The 24,031-nt window shown below is 46.7% G+C and overlaps 1 protein-coding gene across 3 annotated transcripts in view; it reads left to right on the top strand.

Annotated features, from left to right (window-relative positions):
- Positions 1-23,563, top strand: part of LOC138661719 (sodium/calcium exchanger 2-like) — a 126,150-nt gene extending 102,587 nt beyond the window's left edge. For 2 of the 3 annotated variants that reach the window (XM_069746599.1, XM_069746600.1), the window contains 3 exons: positions 15,685-15,784; positions 19,586-19,861; positions 19,952-23,557. In XM_069746599.1, the coding sequence (XP_069602700.1) occupies positions 15,685-15,784; positions 19,586-19,861; positions 19,952-20,328 (753 nt within the window). In that variant the 3' untranslated portion in view covers positions 20,329-23,557. Of the gene's footprint in view, positions 1-15,684; positions 15,785-19,585; positions 19,862-19,951 lie in introns of all 3 variants that reach the window. The other variant, XM_069746598.1, reaches the window with a different exon arrangement.
- Positions 23,564-24,031: the final 468 nt, after the last annotated feature.

Below are 24,031 nucleotides of genomic sequence, written 5' to 3'. Positions count from 1 at the left end.
ATCACCTGTGCAGTACAAGGAAATCCTGAAAACATGACCTGTTTGCAGCCCTCGAGGAATGCAGTTTGACACCCCTGGTGTAGATATTTATGTGTGATTAGTTCTCTGTAGTATGTACAGAATGACCTTTCCTATATGGATTTACAGTTGTGAGAAAAAGTGTTTGCCCCCTTCCAGATTTCCTATTCTTTTGCATGTTTGTCACTTAAATGTTGCAGATGACCAAACAAATTTAAATACTAGACAAAGATAACACAAGTAATCACAAAATGCAGGTTTTAAATGAAGGTCTTTATTATGAAGGGAAAAAGAAATCCAAACCTACAGGGCGCTGTGTGAGAAACTGATTGCACCCCCTTTAAAACTTAAATTAACTGTGGTTTATTACATCTTTGAAAAGCGGAATTCAATTTCCCTAGCGACACTGAGGCCTGATTACTGCCACACCTGTGACACACAACAGTGGTGAACCTACCCAGCAGTTGCCGACCCACCAAAATTACCCCAAGAGCACAGCAACGACTCCTCCAAGAGGTCACAAATGACCCCACAACAACATCCAAGGAACGGGAGGCCTCACTTGCCTTAGTCAACGTCAGTGTTCATGACTCCAACATAAGAAAGAGACTGAGCAAAAATGACCTGCATAGCAGAGTTCCAAGACGAAAACCAATGGTGAGCAATAAGAACATAAAGGCTTGTTTCAGTTTTGCCGGAAAACATCTTGATGATCCACAAGACTTTTAGTAGAATACTCTGTAGACTGATGAGACAAAAGTTGAACTTTTTGGAAGGTCTATGTCCCATTACTTATAGTGTAGAAGTAACACAGCATTTCAGAAAAGGAACATCATACCAACAGTAAAATACGGTGGTGGTAGTGTGATGGTCTGGGGCTGTTTAGCTGCTTCAGGACCTGGAAGACTTGCTGTGGTAAATGGAACCATGAATTCTGCTGTCTGCGAAAAAAATCCTGAAGGAGAATGTCTGGCCATCTGTTCGTGACCTCAAGATGAATCGCACTTGTGTTATGCAGCTGGATAATGATCCAAAACACACCAGAAAGTCCACCTCTGGATGGCTTAAAAAAACAAAATGAAGACTTTGGAGTGGCCTAGTCAAAGTCCTGACCTTAATCCGATTGAAATGATATGAAATGACCTTAAAAAGGCCGCTAATGACCGGAAGACCTCCAATGCTTCTGAATTACAACAGTTCTGCAAAGAGGAGTGGTCAAAAATTCCTCCAGAGCGTTGTAAAAGACTCGTTAGCAGTTATCGCAAAGGCTTGATTGCAGTTGTTGCTGCTAAGGGTGGTCCAATAAGTTAGTAGGTTTAAGGGGGCAATCATTTTTTCACACAGGACCCTGTAGGTTTGGATTTCTTTTTCCCTTAATAATAAAGACCTTCATTTATAAACTGCATTTTGTGTTACTTGTGTTATCTTTGTCTAATATTTACATTTGTTTGGTGATATGAAATATTTACGTATAACAAACATGCAAAAGAAGAGGAAATAAGGAAGGGGCAAACACTTTCATACTACTGCTGCACTATGTTTTCTACTTGCTGTATGCCACTTTCCATCATTATGGCAGGGCTGAAACTTCCATATTGTTTCACGTCATTGTACAAGCCTTTATGGCCATTTTCCTGAATTCATGGGTTCAGTTCTTGTCTTACCTTGTTCCTGGTCTGCTCTACCCTCCTCGTGTTATTCACTATGGTTAATTATTTATACTGCCTATGGATATGGCTCTCGGGATACAATTACATCCAAACCTATGCCGTATCCAAAGGCTATGAAAGCAAATGACTGTTTACTCATTAGGAAATGACTGAAGGGACATAAAGATGGAGGGAAAGGGTCAACATAGACCGGGGCAGGACAATGGCTGTTATCCCTGTATAGGAAACCCTCATTAAAATAATTGATTTGCTTTAGGATCTTTTTTTTCCTGTGGATTTTGGTCGTGTCTTGGACTTTTGAGGACAACAAATAAATTGCTATAAGAGAGTTCAGCTTGAGAACAGATATGGGATGTAATGACTGTACATATTCTTCAACTGCTTCTTAATATATGGTTTATGGTACAAAGCATCTGGCCCTAAGGTGTCCATTAACATTACAGCAAAGCTAGCTAGACCCCGCTATCTTATGTGTAGGACCTCCTGACTGATGATGTCAGGGGAGAGAAGGCTCAGGCATGTTGAATTTTTACACATCTCCTCCTCCTCCTGTTCAGTGACTGATAACACCTCTATATACAGTAGATAACACAGGATCCACCATTCACAATAGGTGATGTCACAGCTCACCTCCTCCTCCTGTACAATGACTGATAACACCTCTATATACAGTAGATAACACAGGATCCACCATTCACAATAGGTGATGTCACAGCTCACCTCCTCTTCCTGTACAATGACTGATAACACCTCTATATACAGTAGATAACACAGGTTCCACCATTCACAATGGGTGATGTCACAGCTCACCTCCTCCTTCTGTACAATGACTGATAACACCTCTATATACAGTAGATAACACAGGATCCACCATTCACAATAGGTGATGTCACAGCTCACCTCCTCCTCCTGTACAATGACTGATAACACCTCTATATACAGTAGATAACACAGGATCCACCATTCACAATAGGTGATGTCACAGCTCACCTCCTCCTCCTCCTGTACAATGACTGATAACACCTCTATATACAGTAGGTAACACAGGATCCACCATTCACAATAGGTGATGTCACAGCTCACCTCCTCCTCCTCCTGTACAATGATTGATAACACCTCTATATAAAGTAGATAACACATGATCCACCATTCACAATAGGTGATGTCACAGCTCACCTCCGCCTCCTGTACAATGACTGATAACACCTCTATATACAGTAGATAACACAGGATACACCATTCACAATAGGTGATGTCACAGCTCACCTCCTCCTTCTGTACAATGACTGATAACACCTCTGTATAAAGTAGATAACACGGGTTCCACCGTTATCACTAGGTGATGTCACAGCTCATCTCCGCCTCCTGTACAATGACTGATAATATCTCTATATACAGTAGATAACACAGAATCCACCATTCACAATAGATGATGTCACAGCTCACCTCCTCCTCCTACTGTACAATGACTGATAACACCTATATACAGTAGATAACACAGGATCCACCATTCACAATAAGTGATATCACAGCTCACCTCCTACTCCTCCTGTACAATGACTGATAACACCTCTATGTACAGTAGATAACACAGGATCCACCATTCACAATAGGTGATATCACAGCTCACCTCCTACTCCTCCTGTACAATGACTGATAACACCTCTATGTACAGTAGATAACACTGGATCCACCATTCACAATAGGTGATGTCACAGCTCACCTCCTCCTCCTGTACAATGACTGATAACACCTCTATATACAGTAGATAACACAGGATCCACCATACACAATAGGTGATGTCACAGCTCACCTCTTCCTCCTGTACAATGACTGATAACACCTCTATATACAGTAGATAACACAGGATCCACCATTCACAATAGGTGATGTTGGAGCGCCCCCAGACGCAGGGCCGCGGGTTACTTGGTACCGGTCCTCTCTATCTCGGTGCTGGGGTTGACACGGTGGCTGGACCCGGTCCGTGACCCTGCTAAGGGGCGTCCAATGAAAGGGGTGATGATAGTTTGTCAAGGGTTCGTGACGCCACCTGTGGTCTTCGGTCAGGGTGACCGACGCTGCTTAGGGGTCCGCTGGGGTGATGGAATGGCAGCTAGATGGTATACCTTCCCACAGGTGAAGTGTGTTCCCAGGGCTTCCCAGTAGTGTAGGTGGCGATGATGTGATGCGCAGTTAATAACGACGACACAAGGTTGCAGTCTCTTTACCTTTTACTGAAGACTTCGGGATCCGCAATCCAGAGCACTGCTAACAGGGCTGGCTGAGTCCAGCCGGTCCGAAGGCACATCCAGAGTTCCCTTTGCAGGTGGAAATCAGTGCCTACCAACTAGCGCCTGTGTGTTGTAGTTCTTCCCTGCTGAGCATTCGGGATAGTCCTCACAACTTTCATATCTGTTCTTTCTCTTTCTCTCCGTCCCCCAAGTTTTTATCTGGATAGGACGCACCCGTTTGACGGGAAGGCTCGGAGCTATTCTGGGACCCTAGAGATGCCCCTCTCCAACTTTGCCCCCTATGTCTGCTTAGGTGATGTAAGGTAGACAGCCAACCTATAATCAACTGTCCTGCCGCTGTTTGAAGTAATGCTTGGAGTCTGTTACTTCCTCGGCGTTCTGGCCACCGGCTACGCGCCTCAGTAGGATGTTGCCGATCACGGGGCACGACTCCTACTGGTTCTATCTCCTTGTGCTGCAATTTCGTTTCTCACTTCTCCACAATATCCTTCGCTTCGTGTCCTTCCTTAGGATGCCACCGCAAGGTAGTGCAGGCGCGGCTCCGTACGTTCTGTCCTTTCTGCTAGGTACCTGCCAGGAACCCACCCCTGACAGGTCCTCCGTGGAGCTCTCCCAGGCTGCGTTCTGTCTAACTTCCTATCCAACCCCCAGTTTTACCAAAGTGTGAGGAGTGTTGTGAATTCTGTGGCCAAGCTCCCTCCTGTGGTTGAGAGTGGTACTTCGGCTGGTTCTGTCTATGAGCTTCCTTTGGTGGATGAGAGTGGTACTGCGGCTTCTGAGTTTCCTTCCTCAGGTGATGAGGTTAAGTCGTTAGGTGCTGCTCTATTTAACTCCACCTGGTGCTTTGATCCTGGCCTCCAGTCAATGTTCTAGTATTGGTCTTGCTTCCTCCTGGATCGTTCCTGTGGCCTGTCTTCCTGCATAAGCTAAGTTTTGCTGGTGTTATTTTTGCTTGCTATTTTTTCTGTCCAGCTTGCTTTATTGGTTTTTCTTGCTTGCTGGAAGCTCTGAGACGCAGAGGGAGCACCTCCGTACCGTTAGTCGGTGCGGAGGGTCTTTTTGCCCCTCTGCGTGGTTGTTTGTAGGTTTTTGTGTTGACCGCAAAGCTATCTTTCCTATCCTCGGTCTATTCAGTAAGTCGGGCCTCACTTTGCTAAATCTATTTCATCTCTGTGTTTGTATTTTCATCTTACTCACAGTCATTATATGTGGGGGGCTGCCTTTTCCTTTGGGGAATTTCTCTGAGGCAAGGTAGGCTTATTTTTCTATCTTCAGGGCTAGTTAGTTTCTCAGGCTGTGCCGAGTTGCATAGGGAGCGTTAGGCGCAATCCACGGCTACCTCTAGTGTGGTGTGATAGGATTAGGGATTGCGGTCAGCAGAGTTCCCTGTTCATAACAGTACTGGAGGCCCAAAGTACTAATGCTTCTCAATAGAGGGAAAAGAGAAGTTCTGAGACCATTTTTTTTTTCTTTGCACTGTGTTCTGCCTTTCTTTTCCCCTTTATATCAGGGTGATTCAGAACACAGGTGTGGACATGGACATTCAAGGTCTGTTCTCTTTGATGGATAATCTCGCTATAAATGTACAGAATATTCAAGATTTAGTGGTTCAGAATCCTATGTTAGAACCTAAGATTCCTATTCCTGAGTTATTTTCTGGAGATAGAGCAAAGTTTTTGAATTTTAAAAATAATTGTAAACTATTTCTGGCTTTGAAACCCCGCTCCTCTGGTGACCCAGTACAACAAGTTAAGATCATTATTTCTTTATTACGTGGCGACCCTCAAGACTGGGCATTTTCCCTTGCGCCAGGAGATCCTGCATTATGTAATATTGATGCGTTTTTTCTGGCGCTCGGATTGCTGTACGATGAAGCTAATTCAGTGGATCAGGCAGAGAAAAATTTGCTGGCTCTGTGTCAGGGTCAGGATGAGATAGAGATTTATTGTCAGAAGTTTAGAAAGTGGTCCGTGCTCACTCAATGGAATGAATGTATATAGGCTGAACTGGATGGACAAATGTCTTTTTTCGGCCTTACTAACTATGTTACTATGTTACTATGTTAATGTGCACTGGCAGCTATTTTCAGAAAGGGTCTCTCTGAAGCCCTTAAGGATGTCATGGTGGGATTTCCTATGCCTGCTGGTCTGAATGAGTCTATGTCTTTGGCCATTCATATCGGTCGACGCTTGTGCGAGCGTAAATCTGTGCACCATTTGGCGGTATTATCTGAGCATGAACCTGAACCTATGCAGTGCGATAGGACTTTGACCAGAGCTGAAAGGCAAGAACGCAGACGTCAGAATGGGCTGTGTTTCTACTGTGGTGATTCCACTCATGCTATCTCCGATTGTCCTAAGCGCACTAAGCGGTTCGCTAGGTCTGCCACCATTGGTACGGTACAGTCGAAATTTCTTTTGTCCGTTACTTTGATCTGCTCTTTGTCTTCCTATTCTGTCATGGCATTTGTGGATTCAGGCGCTGCCCTGAATTTGATGGACTTGGAGTTTGCTAGGCGCTGTGGGTTTGCCTTGGAGCCCTTGCAGTGTCCTATTCCATTGAGAGGAATTGATGCTACGCCTTTGGCCAAGAATAAGCCTCAGTATTGGACCCAGCTGACCATGTGCATGGCTCCTGCGCACCAGGAGAATATTCGCTTTCTGGTGTTGCATAATCTGCATGATGTGGTCGTGTTGGGGTTGCCATGGCTACAAGTCCATAACCCAGTATTAGATTGGAAATCAATGTCTGTGTCCAGCTGGGGTTGTCAGGGGGTACATGGTGATGTTCCATCTCTGTCTATCTCATCATCCACCCCTTCTGAGGTCCCAGAGTTCTTGTCTGATTACCGGGATGTATTCGATGAGCCCAAGTCCAATGCCCTACCTCCGCATAGGGATTGTGATTGTGCTATCGATTTGATTCCTGGTAGTAAGTTTCCTAAGGGTCGACTGTTTAATTTATCTGTACCTGAGCACGCCGCTATGCGGAGTTACGTGAAGGAGTCTTTGGAGAAGGGTCATATTCGCCCGTCATCGTCGCCATTGGGAGCAGGGTTCTTTTTTGTGGCCAAGAAGGATGGTTCGCTGAGACCTTGTATTAATTACCGCCTTCTAAATAAAATTACGGTCAAATTTCAGTACCCCTTGCCGCTGCTGTCTGATTTGTTTGCTCGGATTAAGGGGGCTAGTTGGTTCACCAAGATAGATCTTCGTGGTGCGTATAATCTTGTGCGTATTAAACGGGGCGATGAATGGAAAACAACATTTAATACGCCCGAAGGCCATTTTGAGTACCTGGTTATGCCATTCGGACTTTCTAATGCTCCATCAGTGTTTCACTCCTTTATGCATGACATCTTCCGAGAGTACCTGGATAAATTCCTGATTGTATACTTGGATGATATTTTGGTCTTCTCGGATGATTGGGAGTCTCATGTGAAGCAGGTCAGAATGGTGTTCCAGGTCCTGCGTGCTAATTCTTTGTTTGTGAAAGGGTCAAAGTGTCTCTTTGGTGTTCAGAAGATTTCATTTTTGGGGTTCATTTTTTCTCCTTCTACTATCGAGATGGACCCTGTTAAAGTTCAGGCCATTTATGATTGGACTCAGCCTACATCTTTCAAGAGTCTGCAGAAATTCCTGGGCTTTGCTAATTTTTATCGTCGCTTCATCGCTAATTTTTCTAGCATTGCTAAACCGTTGACTGATTTGACCAAGAAGGGTGCTGATGTGGTCAATTGGTCTTCTGCTGCTGTGGAAGCTTTTCAGGAGTTGAAGCGTCGTTTTTCTTCTGCCCCTGTGTTGTGCCAACCAGATGTTTCGCTTCCGTTCCAGGTCGAGGTTGATGCTTCCGAAATTGGAGCAGGGGCTGTTTTGTCGCAGAGAAGTTCTGATTGCTCGGTGATGAAACCATGCGCCTTCTTTTCCAGGAAATTTTCGCCTGCTGAGCGAAATTATGATGTTGGCAATCGAGAGTTGCTAGCCATGAAGTGGGCATTCGAGGAGTGGCGTCATTGGCTTGAAGGAGCTAAGCATCCCGTGGTGGTCTTGACTGATCACAAAAACTTGACTTATCTCGAGTCTGCCAAACGGTTGAATCCTAGACAGGCTCGTTGGTCGCTGTTTTTCTCCCGTTTTGACTTTGTGGTTTCGTACCTTCCGGGCTCTAAAAATGTGAAGGCGGATGCCCTGTCTAGGAGTTTTGTGCCCGATTCTCGGGGTTTGTCTGGGCCGGCGGGTATTCTCAAAGAGGGGGTAATTTTGTCTGCCATCTCCCCTGATTTGCGGCGGGTGCTGCAGAAATTTCAGGCTAATAGACCTGACCGTTGCCCAGCGGAGAAACTGTTTGTCCCTGATAGGTGGACGAATAAAGTTATCTCTGAGGTTCATTGTTCGGTGTTGGCTGGTCATCCTGGAATCTTTGGTACTAGAGATTTGGTGGCTAGATCCTTTTGGTGGCCGTCTCTGTCGCGGGATGTGTGTTCTTTTGTGCAGTCCTGTGGGATTTGTGCTCGGGCTAAGCCCTGCTGTTCTCGTGCCAGTGGGTTGCTTTTGCCCTTGCCGGTCCCGAAGAGGCCTTGGACACATATCTCTATGGATTTTATTTCGGATCTCCCCGTCTCTCAAAGAATGTCGGTCATTTGGGTGGTTTGTGATCGCTTCTCTAAGATGGTCCATTTGGTACCCTTGTCTAAATTGCCTTCCTCCTCTGATTTGGTGCCGTTGTTTTTCCAGCATGTAGTTCGTTTACATGGCATTCCAGAGAACATCGTTTCTGACAGAGGTTCCCAGTTTGTTTCGAGGTTTTGGCGAGCCTTTTGTGCTAGAATGGGCATTGATTTGTCTTTTTCCTCGGCTTTCCATCCTCAGACAAATGGCCAGACTGAACGAACCAATCAGACCTTGGAAACATATCTGAGATGTTTTGTTTCTGCTGATCAGGATGATTGGGTGTCCTTTTTGCCTTTGGCTGAGTTCGCCCTTAATAATCGGGCCAGCTCAGCTACTTTGGTTTCGCCGTTTTTCTGCAACTCTGGGTTCCATCCTCGTTTCTCTTCAGGGCAGGTTGAGTCTTCGGACTTTCCTGGTGTGGATACTGTGGTGGATAGGTTGCAGCAGATTTGGACTCATGTAGTGGACAATCTGACTTTGTCCCAGGAGAAGGCTCAACGTTTCGCTAACCGCAGGCGCTGTGTGGGTCCCCGACTTCGTGTTGCGGATTTGGTTTGGTTGTCATCTCGTTATATTCCTATGAAGGTTTCCTCTCCTAAATTTAAGCCTCGTTTCATTGGTCCATATAGGATTTCTGAGGTCCTTAATCCTGTGTCTTTTCGTTTGACTCTTCCAGCTTCTTTTTCCATCCATAACGTGTTCCATAGGTCATTGTTGCGGAGATACGTGGCACCTGTGGTTCCATCTATTGATCCTCCTGCTCCGGTTTTGGTTGAAGGGGAATTGGAGTATATAGTGGAGAAGATTTTGGATTCTCGTGTTTCGAGACGGAAACTCCAGTATCTGGTTAAGTAGAAAGGTTATGGTCAGGAAGATAATTCCTGGGTCTTTGCCTCTGATGTCCATGCTGCCGATCTGGTTCGTGCCTTTCATGTGGCTCATCCTGGTCGGCCTGGGGGCTCTGGTGAGGGTACGGTGACCCCTCCTCAAGGAAGGGGGTACTGTTGTGAATTCTGTGGCCAAGCTCCCTCCTGTGGTACTTCGGCTGGTTCTGTCTATGAGCTTCCTTTGGTGGATGAGAGTGGTACTGCGGCTTCTGAGTTTCCTTCCTCAGGTGATGAGGTTAAGTCGTTAGGTGCTGCTCTATTTAACTCCACCTGGTGCTTTGATCCTGGCCTCCAGTCAATGTTCTAGTATTGGTCTTGCTTCCTCCTGGATCGTTCCTGTGGCCTGTCTTCCTGCATAAGCTAAGTTTTGCTTGTGTTATTTTTGCTTGCTATTTTTTCTGTCCAGCTTGCTTTATTGGTTTTTCTTGCTTGCTGGAAGCTCTGAGACGCAGAGGGAGCACCTCCGTACCGTTAGTCAGTGCGGAGGGTCTTTTTGCCCCTCTGCGTGGTTGTTTGTAGGTTTTTGTGTTGACCGCAAAGCTATCTTTCCTATCCTCGGTCTATTCAGTAAGTCGGGCCTCACTTTCCTAAATCTATTTCATCTCTGTGTTTGTATTTTCATCTTACTCACAGTCATTATATGTGGGGGGCTGCCTTTTCCTTTGGGGAATTTCTCTGAGGCAAGGTAGGCTTATTTTTCTATCTTCAGGGCTAGTTAGTTTCTCAGGCTGTGCCGAGTTGCATAGGGAGCGTTAGGCGCAATCCACGGCTACCTCTAGTGTGGTGTGTTAGGATTAGGGATTGTGGTCAGCAGAGTTCCCACGTCTCAGAGCTCGTCCTTTGTTTTTGGTAATTGTCAGGTCACTTTGTGTGCTCTGAACTTCAATGTCCATTGTGGTTCTGAATTACCTGTTCATAACAGAGGAGTGGCCTAATACATAGTGCCTTTTGCTCCCCCTGGTGGCCGGAGTGTGAAGTGTAATGTGTGACTGTGATACCTGGTCAGGTGAACTCCTTTAGTGCAATCAGACATAACATCACTCCCCTTAGCGGCAGAGCGACATTACTGCAACTACCAGGACTCTGGGGCGCTGCACTCCCCCCGTTTAAATCCAGTACTCCCGGACTGGGAAAAGAAGAACAATACATGTTAGGAAAAAGACATACAAAATTTTGAAATGTTATGAATAATTAAATATAACAATGCTTTCCTTTATGGAAGGTGAGGTCACTTGAACGTTACAAACAGCAACATATTGAAACATTTTAAATAACATTCTAATCTACTGACTATAAATAATTTCCTATTACCCAGCCGGGTATTCTACTAAGTGCAAATCATTGAACAATAATTTAACTCTTCCTTTAAGGATGTATTGGCTGAACCCACTAAAGGCTTACTACAAAACACTATGGTAGAAAGCTAACATTCTCTTTACTTCTTCAGCTTCACACATGCAGGACCGCCTAGCTACTCGTCTGGGCCTACTGCATCGCTTCTTCTTTCTTCTAGGTCCACGGCCAACCATCTCTCTATGGTTCTCAGGAGGACTCACTAACCCTTACGGGTTCACTTCCTAGCTCTCTAGCTACATGTAAACATTATTACTATCTTACTGCTTAAGGTAACATTATCAAATGCAACAAGTAAACATTCCCTTTAAGAGGAAAAATCAGTCTCTTCTGAGGTAGTGCAATCAATCAACAAGTCACTAATAAACTTTAAGACAAGAGAAACTTTCACGTCGTCATCAGGAACAGTTTCTTCGCAAAGTCTTCTTTCCATGTAAAACCAGTAGGGAGCACCTTTAATTTAAATAGGTGCAAACTATTTACAAAACCAGTTCGTGAAACATTCACCGTCTATGATTCGGCAGTCTTTTGAAACACTGATAACTTTGTGCAAAAGAAAACATAAAACAATAGGGATCCCGGGTCAACAAAGGGATCCCTTTAGAAAATAACCCTAGACGGGTTTAAGGCAGCAAAAGCAGGAAACAGTTAACTATTTACAGTTTCGGTTCTCCGAGGTTTATTGCTGTAATGGCTTTACCTCACACACCATCCTTCTCGGCCAAGGACGGGTGGGGCCCAAGGTTACCTGGCGAGTCTGAGCAACTTGGGAGTCCGCAGCGGAGGTCGCAGTCGTTCCTTCTGCGACGGGTTCGGCCTCCCACGCCGGGGTTGCAGCAAGGAGGGCTGAGCACCTTTGGACACCGTGGGCCCACCAGCCAGCTCCTCTCTGCCATCGGATGTAAGTCACCGCGTCCCCAGGTCGTAGGTCGCGGTCGGCATCAGCTTGCCTCCAGCAAGGTTCCACCTCATCCCGGGTGACACGTACCGTCAACGGCGTCCCGATCTCCTGGATGACTCCCCTCCCCTCCTGGGGATTGAAGAGGACTATGACTTCCCACTGCGGTAGAGGATGATCCTCCCTCAAGTCGACCAAGGCTCGGGTTTGGTTTCCTCCTTCCACTCCACCAATCGGTGCTGCTGGTACTCCTCCCAGGTGAGGACCCTAAGATCCGGTCCTCTCGGTCCACGATGGGGTAGCGATGCGGCGGGGCCCCCCGCAGCTGCAGCAAGCAGCGGCTCAACCAAGGGAGACAGTTGGATCCCTGGGGCCCGTTCTGTTTCGGTACTTGCACAGGATCCGAACCGACCTCGACCGATCCATGGTTCAGGCGGGGAGACTGGGGTCGTTAGCGTGGTGAACCGTGCCTCCCTCCGAGCATCCTTCCAGCAGGTGTCCAGCCGCCAGACCCTGGTCACATCCAACCCGCCCTCCAGGGGCTGAGCATCGGGCCCTTCTCGTACCAGTGGACCGGCGTCCTCTCCCTCCGGCGAGGAATCAGGCCGGGCCGGGATGTTTCCACGTAGATGCCTGGGGGTCGCCATGTCAGTCTCTCCGTCGCCTTCATATTCCTCCCACGCCCTCTTTCGTGGGCGGCCCCGTCTCCAGAGCTCCCACCCTCCATAGAGAAGCAGGGGGTGGGTCTCTGCTGCTGACGGACACGTCTCCAAGATGCAAAAATACTTAGGCTGGCCATTACTTTTCGCGCTTCTCAGTTCGTTCACGCCCACAACACCACGCCCTTCTTCTTCTCCTGCGCTCCTCGTGGCGCGGCAATGGCAGCGGTTTTGGCGGGAATTTTTGGCGGCAAATAGCAACACACATTCCTTGTAATAAATCACAGTTCAAGCACAATTCAATCACAGTTCCAAGGCACACATGACCTGATTCTTCAGGCTTAAGTACGATCCTGTTGGTGATGCCAAGTTGGAGTGCCCCCAGACGCAGGGCCGCGGGTTACTCGGTATCGGTCCTCTCTATCTCGGTGCTGGGGTTGTCACGGTGGCTGGACCCGGTCCGTGACCCTGCTAAGGGGCGTCCAATGAAAGGGGTGATGATAGTTTGTCAAGGGTTCGTGACGCCACCTGTGGTATTCGGTCAGGGTGACCGACGCTGCTGAGGGGTCCACTGGGGTGATGGAATGGCAGCTAGATGGTATACCTTCCCACAGGTGAAGTATATCCCCATTGGCTTCCCAGTAGTGTAGGTGGCGATGATGTGAGGCGCAGTGAATAACGAGGACACAGGGTTGCAGTCTCTTTACCTTTTACTGAAGACTTCGGGATCCGCAATCCAGAGCACTGCTAACTGGGCTGGCTGAGTCCAGCCGGTCCGAAGACACATCCAGAGTTCCCTTTGCAGGTGGAAATCAGTGCCTTCCAACTAGCGCCTGTGTGTTGTAGTTCTTCCCTGCTGAGCATTCGGGATAGTCCTCACAACTTTCGTATCTGTTCTTTCTCTTTCTCTCCGTCCCACAAGTTATTGTCTGGATAGGATGCACCTGTTTGACGGGAAGGCTCGGAGCTATTCTGGGACCCTAGAGACGCCCCTCTCCAACTTTGCCCCCTATGTCTGCTTAGGTGATGTAAGGTAGACAGCCAACCTAAAATCAACTGTCGTGCCGCTGTTTGAAATAATTCTTGGAGTCTGTTACTTCCTCGGCGTTCCGGCTACGCGCCTCAGTAGGATTTTGCCGATCACGGGGCACGACTCCTACTGAATATCTCCTTGTGCTGCGATTTCGTTTCTCACTTCTCCACAATATCCTTCCCTTCGTATCCTTCCTTAGGATGCCGCCGCAAGGTAGTGCAGGCGCGGCTCCGTAACTGTCTGTCCTTTCTGCTAGGTACCTGCCAGGAACCCACCCCTGACAGGTCCTCCCTGGAGCTCTCCCAGGCTGCGTTCTGTCTAACTTCCTATCCAACCCCCAGTTTTACCAAAGTGTGAGGAGTGGCCTAATACATAGTGCCTTTTGCTCCCCCTGGTGGCCGGAGTGTGAAGTGTAATGTGTGACTGTGATACCTGGTCAGGTGAACTCCTTTAGTGCAATCAGACATAACATCACTCCCCTTAGCGGCAGAGCGACATTACTGCAACGACCAGGACTCTGGGGCGCTGCAATGTCACAGCTCACCTCCACCTTCTGTACAATGACTGATAACACCTCTATATACAGTAGATAACACAGGTTCCACCATTATCACTAGGTGATGTCACAGCTCACCTCCTCCTTCTGTACAATGACTGATAACACCTCTATGTACAGTAGATAACACAGAATCCACCATTCACAATAGGTGATATCACAGCTCACCTCCTACTCCTCCTGTACAATGACTGATAACACCTCTATGTACAGTAGATAACACAGGATCTACCATTCACAATAGGTGATGTCACAGGTCACCTCCTCCTCCTTCTGTACAATGACTGATAACACCTCTATATAAAGTAGATAACACAGGATCCACCATTCATAATAGGTAATATCACAGCTCACCTCCTCCTCCTGTACAATGACTGATAACACCTCTATATACAGTAGATAACACAGGATCCACCATTCACAATAGGTGATGTCACAGCTCACCTCCTCCTCCTGTACAATGATTGATAATTCCTCTATATACAGTAGATAACACAGGATCCGCCATGCACAATAGGTGATGTCACAGCTCACCTCCTCCTCCTGTACAATGACTGATAACACCTCTATAAACAGTAGATAACACAGGATCCACCATTCACAATAGGTGATGTCACAGCTCACCTCCTCCTCCTCCTGTACAATGACTGATAACACCTCTATATACAGAAAACAACACAGGATCCATCATTCACAATAGGTGATATCACAGCTCACCTCCTCCTCCTGTACAATGACTGATAACACCTACTGTACTGTATATACTGTATTTATGGTCCCCATGCACCTTCACCAGCTTTTGTCTTTTCAGCCATCAACTATTCATCCTATTTTCCCATATACATGCACGCTCGTCTTGTCAGAAGGGGCATATGTTCTCAATGGCGACAGTGTAGGGAGCCCTGTCAGACATCTTTGACTGCTTCATATCTCCAGTGAGAAGAAAGGATTGGGCAGGTTAAATTCGACATGCCTGATCCCCCACTCCCTCTCTCATCTGTTGGGGAAGTGATGGTGGCCCCTATATAAATGACTGTATATGAAGCTCCTGCTCCCGTACGGCTTATTTAGGTGGTAGCAGACCTAGGACCAGGTCTATATCAGTATCACCGCCATAATCTACAAGTGGTAATCCAGAACAGAAAATGTCATTGTTTTCTCTTTTTTTAGGCCTATTTAATTAATTGGCTCCTGGAAACAAACCCATCTATTCACATATGGCCGATTGATTGTCGCAGTATTTATGTGCCGCCATTGACGTCACGTACTTAGACACAATGATCTCACCAGGCCTGAAGATTGTTTTCCCAGGGAGGGTCACGACATGAAGCTAAATATATTCGGCTTTAATCAATGATGCTATGACGATAACTCAGACTACTTCACCTTTCCATTATGCCGCAGCCATTCTGTAGCCATCGGTCTGGATAGACCACAAAAGGGTTAATATATAGAAACGTAAAGTCCATATATTTTAATTTTTCCACAGCAACTAAAACAAAACAAAACATTATTTGAGTGGTTTAGTAAATGGAAGATATATGCTTGTTGGGGGGATGGCGCTATATGGCGGCACTCGTGTGGATTGACACAAACTTTCTATATACCGTATATATCGTTTGGGGAATTAGTAGTAAATTTGATGAAGATTCAGCTTAATTATTCAACATCCTCTTCTCCCCTTACAGAGCACAGTGGACAAACTCATAAAGAAGACGAACTTGGCACTTGTAATTGGCACCCATTCCTGGAGGGAGCAGTTCATGGAAGCCATCACCGTCAGTGCAGGTCAGCCTATGCCCCACGCCCTGTGCACAATGGCAGTGCACTCACCGTCAGTGCAGGTCAGCCTATGCCCCATGCCCTGTGCACAATGGCAGTGCACTCACCATCAGTGCAGGTCAGCCTATGCCCCACGCCCTGTGCACAATGCCAGTGGACTCACTGTCAGTGCAGGTCAGCCTATGCCCCACACCCCGTGCCCAATGGCAGTGCACTCACCGTCAGTGCAGGTCAGCCTATGCACCAGTCCCCGTGTACAATGGCAGTGCACTCACCATCAGTGCAGGTCAGGCTATGCCCCACGCCCCATGCCCAATGGCAGTGCACTTACCGTCTGTGCAGGTCAGCCTATGCCCCACGCCCCATGCCCAATGGCAGTGTACTTACCGTCTGTGCAGGTCAGCCTATGCCTCACTCCCTGTGCCCAATGGCAGTGGCCTAACCATTAAGACAGGTCAGCCTATGCCCCACACACCGTGCCCAATGCCAATGCACTAACCGTCAATACAGGTCAGCCTATGCCCCCACACCCCGTGCCCAACGGCAGTGCACTAACCGTCAGTACAGGTCAGCCTATGCCCCACACCCTGTGTCCAATGGCAGTGCATTAACCGTTAGTACATGTCAGCCTATGCCCCACACACCGTGCCCAATGCCAATGCACTAACCGTCAGTACAGGTCAGCCTATGCCCCACACCCCGTGCCCCATAGCAGTGCACTACCCATCAGTACAGGTCAGCCTATGCCTCACACCCCATGCCCAATTCAAATGCAATCACTGTCAGTACAGGTCAGCCTATGCCCCACACCCCGTGCCCAATGCCAATGCACTCACCGTCAGTGCAGATCAGCATATGCCCCATGCCCCATGGCAGTGCACTACCCATCAGTACAGGTCAGCCTATGCCTCACACCCCATGCCCAATTCAAATGCAATCACTGTCAGTACAGGTCAGCCTATGCCACATGCCCCATGCCAATGTACTCACTGTCAGTACAGGTCAGCCTATGCCATGTGCCCCATGCCAATGCACTCACTGTCAGCGCAGGTCAGCCTATGCCACATGCCCCATGCCAATGTACTCACTGTCAGCGCAGGTCAGCCTATGCCACATGCCCCATGCCAGTGTACTCACTGTCAGTACAGGTCAGCCTATGCCTCACACCCCGTGCCCAATGCCAATGCACTAACCATCAGTACAGGTCAGCCTATGCCTCACACCCCGTGCCCAATGGCAGTGCACTCACTGTCAGTGTAGGTCAGCCTATGCCCCACACCCCGTGTCCAATGGCAGTGCACTAACCGTCAGTACAGGTCAGCCTATGCCCCCCACCCCGTGCCCAATGCCAATGCACTCACCGTCAGTGCAGGTCAGCATATGCCCCATGCCCCATGGCAGTGCACTACCCATCAGTACAGGTCAGCCTATGCCTCACACCCCGTGCCCAATTCAAATGCAATCACTGTCAGTACAGGTCAGCCTATGCCACATGCCCCATGCCAATGTACTCACTGTCAGTGCAGGTCAGCCTATGCCATGTGCCCCATGCCAATGCACTCACCGTCAGCGCAGGTCAGCCTATGCCCTGTGCCCAATGCCAATGCAATCACTGTCAGTACAGGTCAGCCTATGCTACATGCCCCCCCATGCCCAATGGCAATGCACTAACCCGTCAGAGCAGGGCAGCATACGCCCCACGCTTTATACACAAGGCCAATTCACTCACAGAAGTCTATGCCCCATGCCCAATACCAATGCCCCATTTACAATTTTGTAGGCAATGAATGATGGGGTTCAGGGGTGACTGTCGGAACCCAACATTACCAACTGGAATAAATCAGAACTCTGCAAGTGAGAGCTGTAGGACCGAATATCAAGAACCTTTTAATTTGGGGGATTGCGGTGCCCCCCCATCACTGTAGTTCCCCTTTATGTAGCCGCCTACATCATTTTTGTTTATCGCGCCCCTATAACGTGTGTGAATCGCTTATAAGTAGCCCCTAATCTGACCAGATTTACACTAAGCTGCTCATTATGCGCTAATTGCCTGACTTTAATACTTGGAATTAATGCTGGATTTCTACATTTAAGGGGATCATGTTCAGTATTTAAAAGGGATTTTCATTTATGAAAAAAAAAATTGATAAAGCGGCTTAATAACCGATATCTGGCATGAAATGACCCGTTATCAATAATATCAGTTATCGGTTATTAACGCACTTAATCAAATGTTCTTAAATACAAACCTCTATTCTGTCTCGAACCAGGGCAGTGCAGCCAAATACAACAGGGCATATTTTAATGTGGACGTGCCATTGCTTTTTTCGGGGGGCAATTTTTCACAGATAGAAAAATTACCTATTAGAGTCTATGGGGCTATTTGCATGTCTGTTTTTTTACTGGCGTGGGGGGGGGGGATTATTCACTAAAATTAAAGAGATATTGGCAACTTTTTTAATTGGATATTTAGATAGAGCTTGTAAATACAAGCAATTTTGCAAGTGTTACTGCTTGTTAAAATTTTCTGCTGTTCTTAAGATATTAACACTTTTCTTTTGCTTCCAGCTCGTTGCCTTGGAAACCGACCACCGCTGCTGGACAGCAGAACATGCACAGTGCTTACAAGCTCTTTACTGTTGAGCTTGTAAGCACTGGTTTTGAAGCTGGCGAGGATCACTAGAGTGTGATGTTACAGCCTCTGCACAGTGCTTACAAGCTAGACGGCAGCGGTGGTCGGTCTCCTAAGCAACTAGCTGTAAACAAAAGAAAAGTGTTAATGTTTCAAGGAGGGATGCAAATTTTAACAAGCAGTAAATAGCAAAAGTGCATCCATCAATAAAGAGGAGAATAACCCTTTGAAAGTCTTCTAAATGCATACAAGGCTGTTGACTTTGGGTGAAGAGATCAAGAGATGCGGAGCCGGTCTGGACTTTGCTGTCCGTCGTTGAACTGTGAATGTCGGACGTGAGGAACTGGCTTAAGTATGTGTAAGGGGGCAGTCAGACGGCCGTATAACACTGGCTATGATCTCATTGCAATACTCGGACTGGCCGGCAGCAACCCTGACCCTAGCTTGTATTTCCATGCAGCTGTCACACTCGGGTCAGGAGGTCCGCCGGCCAGTCCGAGCATTGCGATGCGATCGTCTCCGTGTTATATGGCCGTCTCACTGCGCCCTACGTGTGATAATTGTAGGTAATCCCATGATGAGTCCACCAGACCCTGGTATGGCTTCGCTTCTTACAAGACTTTGGCGCCCCCTAGTGACATTTAAAAAAAAAACAAACAAACTAAGGTCCCTTTAATACAGTCACAGCTGTGTTTTCGGGAGCTGGCAGTTTCCAGTTTTCCTGTGAGGCCACTTATGAGTTAATCACCTGGGGGCAGACGGCAATTTCTCACCTGACCGATGGCAGAAATTGAAGCTCTCGGGGGCCATTTATAACATTGACCTCTTCCTATGTGGCAGAGGGGCACTTGGACACTATCAAGTGGCAGGTTTTGGGTGCACGACTTATGGCTATGCCATGCAGTGTCACTACCTACTGATGACTTCACGAGATGTGTGCATGACCGACATGTACCGTGTAGGTGTCTCGGTGGGATCGCAACCTCATCAGCACCGCTCAGTTGCAATGCGGAAGTGTGCAGCAGTGGGTGGCATCCAAAAACCCCTTTAAGGGGCCCTGCACTAGAGTCATGCACTTGTAGCCTGGACTTAGGTCTACTTTGAGTTTAGTTTAAGAACTCCGTATATATCATCTATAAGATTTTATCTGGCCACTTCTCACCTTTATCTTCCAGGTGACGAGGAAGAGGAGGATGATGGAAGAGACGAAAGACTCCCCTCATGTTTTGACTACGTCATGCACTTCCTAACGGTGTTCTGGAAAGTCCTGTTTGCCTTTGTGCCCCCTACAGAATACTGGAATGGCTGGGCCTGCTTCTTCGTCTGCATCACCATAGTGGGGATGCTAACCGCCGTCATAGGCGACCTAGCCTCACATTTCGGCTGCACCGTAGGGCTGAAGGACTCGGTAACTGCGGTGGTGTTTGTGGCACTTGGCACATCTATCCCCGGTAAGAAATTAATTTTACACATAATTAGCCATGGTAAATAGGGGGTTAATACAGAGCTCTTTTACTCTCATCTTTCGCTATCTTTTGCAGATACGTTTGCAAGTAAGGTGGCTGCAACACAGGACCAGTATGCAGACGCCTGCATCGGTAACGTGACGGGAAGCAACGCCGTGAATGTCTTCTTGGGCATTGGGGTGGCCTGGTCCGTAGCTGCAATCTACTGGGCTATCCAAGGAGAAAACTTTGAGGTGAAGACGGGTACATTGGCCTTCTCGGTCACACTCTTCACCATTTTCGCGTTCATCAATATCAGTGTCCTCTTATATCGTCGTAGACCCCATATAGGAGGGGAGCTCGGAGGGTCTCGCCTCTCCAAGACCCTCACTGCCATTCTTTTCATAGGCTTGTGGTTTCTCTACATCTTGTTCTCTAGCCTGGAAGCCTACTGCCATATCAAGGGCTTCTAAGAGGGGATACAAAGATACGACAAGAGGCTTTCTTGTAGAACTCAAACATTCCATGGGCTGCCACTCACATCGGTTGTGAGACGTTTCATTAGGGTGAAGCCGAGAGCTAAAAACAAGAAAAAAAAAGGGATAATTTATTTATTTTTGTAATTTTTGTTTCCATTTTTGGATCTTATCCCTTCATCTTCTGTTGGGTAAAGTAGCACAATTTTGCAAAAAAAAAGAAGAAGAGGGCATTAGATTGTCCTCTATATTAAAGTTCAACTCATAGAATGAGTTATAGAAGTTGAGTTGAGGGTCACAATTTTGCCTAAACAGCCTCTGGCAACAAGTTACTGCTTAAGGTAAGGTTGAGATTTTACTCGTACTACAAGTTACAGCAAAAAAGACTCTTTATATCCATGTCATGAAGGAGGAACCCATCCTCTACATACAATTGAAGAAGTTGTGGACCTAATCAACATTCATGAAGATGGACCCTACTAGATAGTAATGGACCTGAGGTATGAGGCACTTTTTGGTCTATTGGAAACGCCACCAATATGGCAGCCTCAAATACCTATTACAGTGGTACGTATGTTTTAAGCCACAACTCTTACGTAGGACGCACTGCTGGAATGACAATGGATGGGATTCTGTAGCCCGGTATCACACACTGGTGCTATTATATCTAATGTCAGGCACACAACCGTTCTCGTCTACCAAGATTTCAAGGTTTACCAACACAAATTTATAGCTTTCCATAATTTTGGCCAACTTTAGCGAGATGGTCATAGTCAGTGATGTTTACAGTGTTCAATATGAGAACTGGTTGGTGCACGGTGATGAGGGAGAACCTTAAATTCTGAACTACAGTCTACTTTTTCAGTGACTTTAGTAGTCGAATAGGAAGGCTTAAGGGCATTTTAGTTTAAGTGCTCTTTAGTGACCCCAAGAATTGCCATCCATTCTGATATTCCATGTTTATGATACTCAACCACTTGTAGTTGAAAAAAGTAGTTACGGACAATGATGGCAGTTCCCAGGGTTCATCGAGAATGGTTACTTACTGGTATGTGCATTGATGAACCCGATACAACTAGTCGTCTTGAGGTCTAGTCATATGGTTCTTCCGGGATGGAGGAAGAAGAGACTCCACCTGTCGTAGCTCCCTCCGATGTTAACCCGGTGAAAGAACTCAATCTATTCCTCCTGCACAACTGTCAGTTTTACACCTTGGAAGGAGGATCTTCTCTACGTTACATGCGGTACTTTATACCAGTGTTAGTAGTTACATATGAGTAGTAGTATAACCTAGACATTTTCAGCTCCCACTGCCCTTATTGACCATCAGACCAAAGTTTTGACGTACTGATGGGCCGTCACCTTCAAGCCCTGGGATTCCCAAGCCAATCAGGATAAAGCCATTTGCCAACCCCCCTAGTCATTTGTCTAGATTTATGGGGTAGCAGCTCCTGCATGTCACTGCCCAAACAATCCAGATCGTGAGGAGAGAAAAACAGCACAGTGGTCAGCCATTTACTTCTTAATAACACCTGGCATGGTGAGTATGTGAATAAAGCAATGAGTTAGGTCACCATGAACTCTTTCCCTCAAGAGGACCTTGTCTTATCCTAGAAATATAAATTAAGAATTAAAGCAGGTGTTTTTAAGTGTCCTATCTGTACGGAGTTTACGATGAAGAAGATATCCATTAAAGTTTTGGTAACACCATGAGTCGTCTTTCCCAAAACCCAACCTGTCCACCACAGAAGACACAAATGTGTCCATCATTACATCCCTACTTCGTAATCCAGCTGCATGTCTTCCAGGTCCAGTTTTTGAGTGTTGGCTAGTTTTGGGAGAGAGCCACATTATTGAACATTTCTTTTCAGTGGCCATCAATCAATCTTCGGACTTGGTAATGTCTATTAATGAACCAGAAGGAGACAAGTTTCCCAAGAATGGGTTGTATGATTGACATACACGCAGACTTTGTGACTTTTCTGCACACCATCCTGTTCTCCATTTAGATTTTACTGCAAGCACCACAGCTCGTGGCGGTGATCTACAGAGGCACAACATGATGTGATCCAGCAACTTGTTGGCACTTGATTAATCTGATCAAAGACTGGCTGTACTTGTGCATTACTGGGCAGACTTCAATAAGCACACCCATGGACCAAGCCCCAATTCTGCAAACGGGTGTCAGGTTAACGCTGATGAAAATTTCCTGTTTATATGCTTACCAAAAAAAATAAAAAATAATGGGACACGTCGGTCCCAGCTCCTATGCCAGATGAGGGCACTGCGGACTGTAAGAGGAGATAACACTGCCCTTTGTACTGTTGATGTTCTCATATGGCCGTTTGATATGTAATGCCGGCTACGTCTCCATCCAGACGCTGATATCTTTGCTTCCTTTTTGTCTTCCTGAGCTTCTTGCTCCTTCCATTCTTGCTGTCAATCTTAACCTTACCCAGTACGTCTTGCGCGAGGCATCTCTTTGGGTTGGTGAAGTCTTGACAACTTCCTCCTTTCATTCTTTTTTGTTGCCTTGACTTCTTCCACCTTTCATTCTTTTTTGTTGCTTTTATGCATTTCTCACATATCTCTCAATCGTTCTTCACCATCTTTATTTGATGGGTCTTCATCAATTGTACAAATTTCATTTTCTCTATGTCTTCTTTCCATTTTTCATTTCTTATCTGTGCCAGACTGGGGTTCCCTGGGCTCACCAGAGGAGATGTCAATCATCCCATAAGACTTTGACCCTAATGGCAGGTGATTGGCTCCAAAGTCATCTCCAGATGGGGTTCTTCCGGATCTTCTGGGTCTACCCATGTAGATTATGATCTCACGTTTCTCTGGTGGGCCAGTATGACCCTCAGTTATTACATGATAGAAAAATGGACATGGCCTGAGATGTTCTCATATCTCTGAGATTCCGAATTGCGAGATGACTCTGCTTGAGATGACTCAACTCTTCCATTGCTTGACTTTCTTCTGTCATCGCGCTCCCTGCCCTACCTATATCTATTACTTTCTCCAGTTTTGTTTCCTCCTTGTCTCCCACCTTCCTACCAGCCTCTTCCTCTTCCTCCTATTTGTGGCATCCTTCTCCTCCTGCCTCCTTGTCTTTGGCTGTCTGTCCCCTCATCTCTCTGAGTCTGCCTGTGCCGACACAGAAAGGTCCTCAGCATGTCATATTAATGCAAGAAAAGCTATAACTTTATCAATATAATTATTTATTTTGAAAAAAAAAAGTGTGTTTCCTTGTGTGATATTAGGTACCAGGTTTCTAGGGACTGGACATTGATCGGGGATTTATTCTAATGGCCATATTGGAGTTGTAAGGGAATTTTTCTCAATATCGGACATTTAGCATTTGCCTCGCAGGGGTTTCGCCTTTTATGTGTAAATACAGTAGGATTACAGGTTGAACTTGATAGAACTGTATCCTTTCCCATCCTTATCGACTATATATTAACACGATAATCAGACTAAATGCCACATGTATTTTCTGAAGCTCTGCAGAGCGAGCTGTCAATCAATGTCCCGGGGCGTGCTTACAGTATACTGACGGGTGACTGTACCGGCTCTGGCACACCTCTATGACTGAAAGCCGGCGGCTCCTGGGAGGAATAAATTCATTTTCTCCAGGTAGCTGGACTTTTAGTAAAGGTACCTTCACACTGACCAACTTCACAACGATATCGCTAGC

This window comes from Ranitomeya imitator, chromosome 2 (genome assembly GCF_032444005.1).
Source record: "Ranitomeya imitator isolate aRanImi1 chromosome 2, aRanImi1.pri, whole genome shotgun sequence".
Lineage (NCBI taxonomy): Eukaryota > Metazoa > Chordata > Amphibia > Anura > Dendrobatidae > Ranitomeya > Ranitomeya imitator.
Note: the sequence above shows the minus strand (reverse complement) of the source record. Positions and strands in the feature narration are given on the sequence as shown.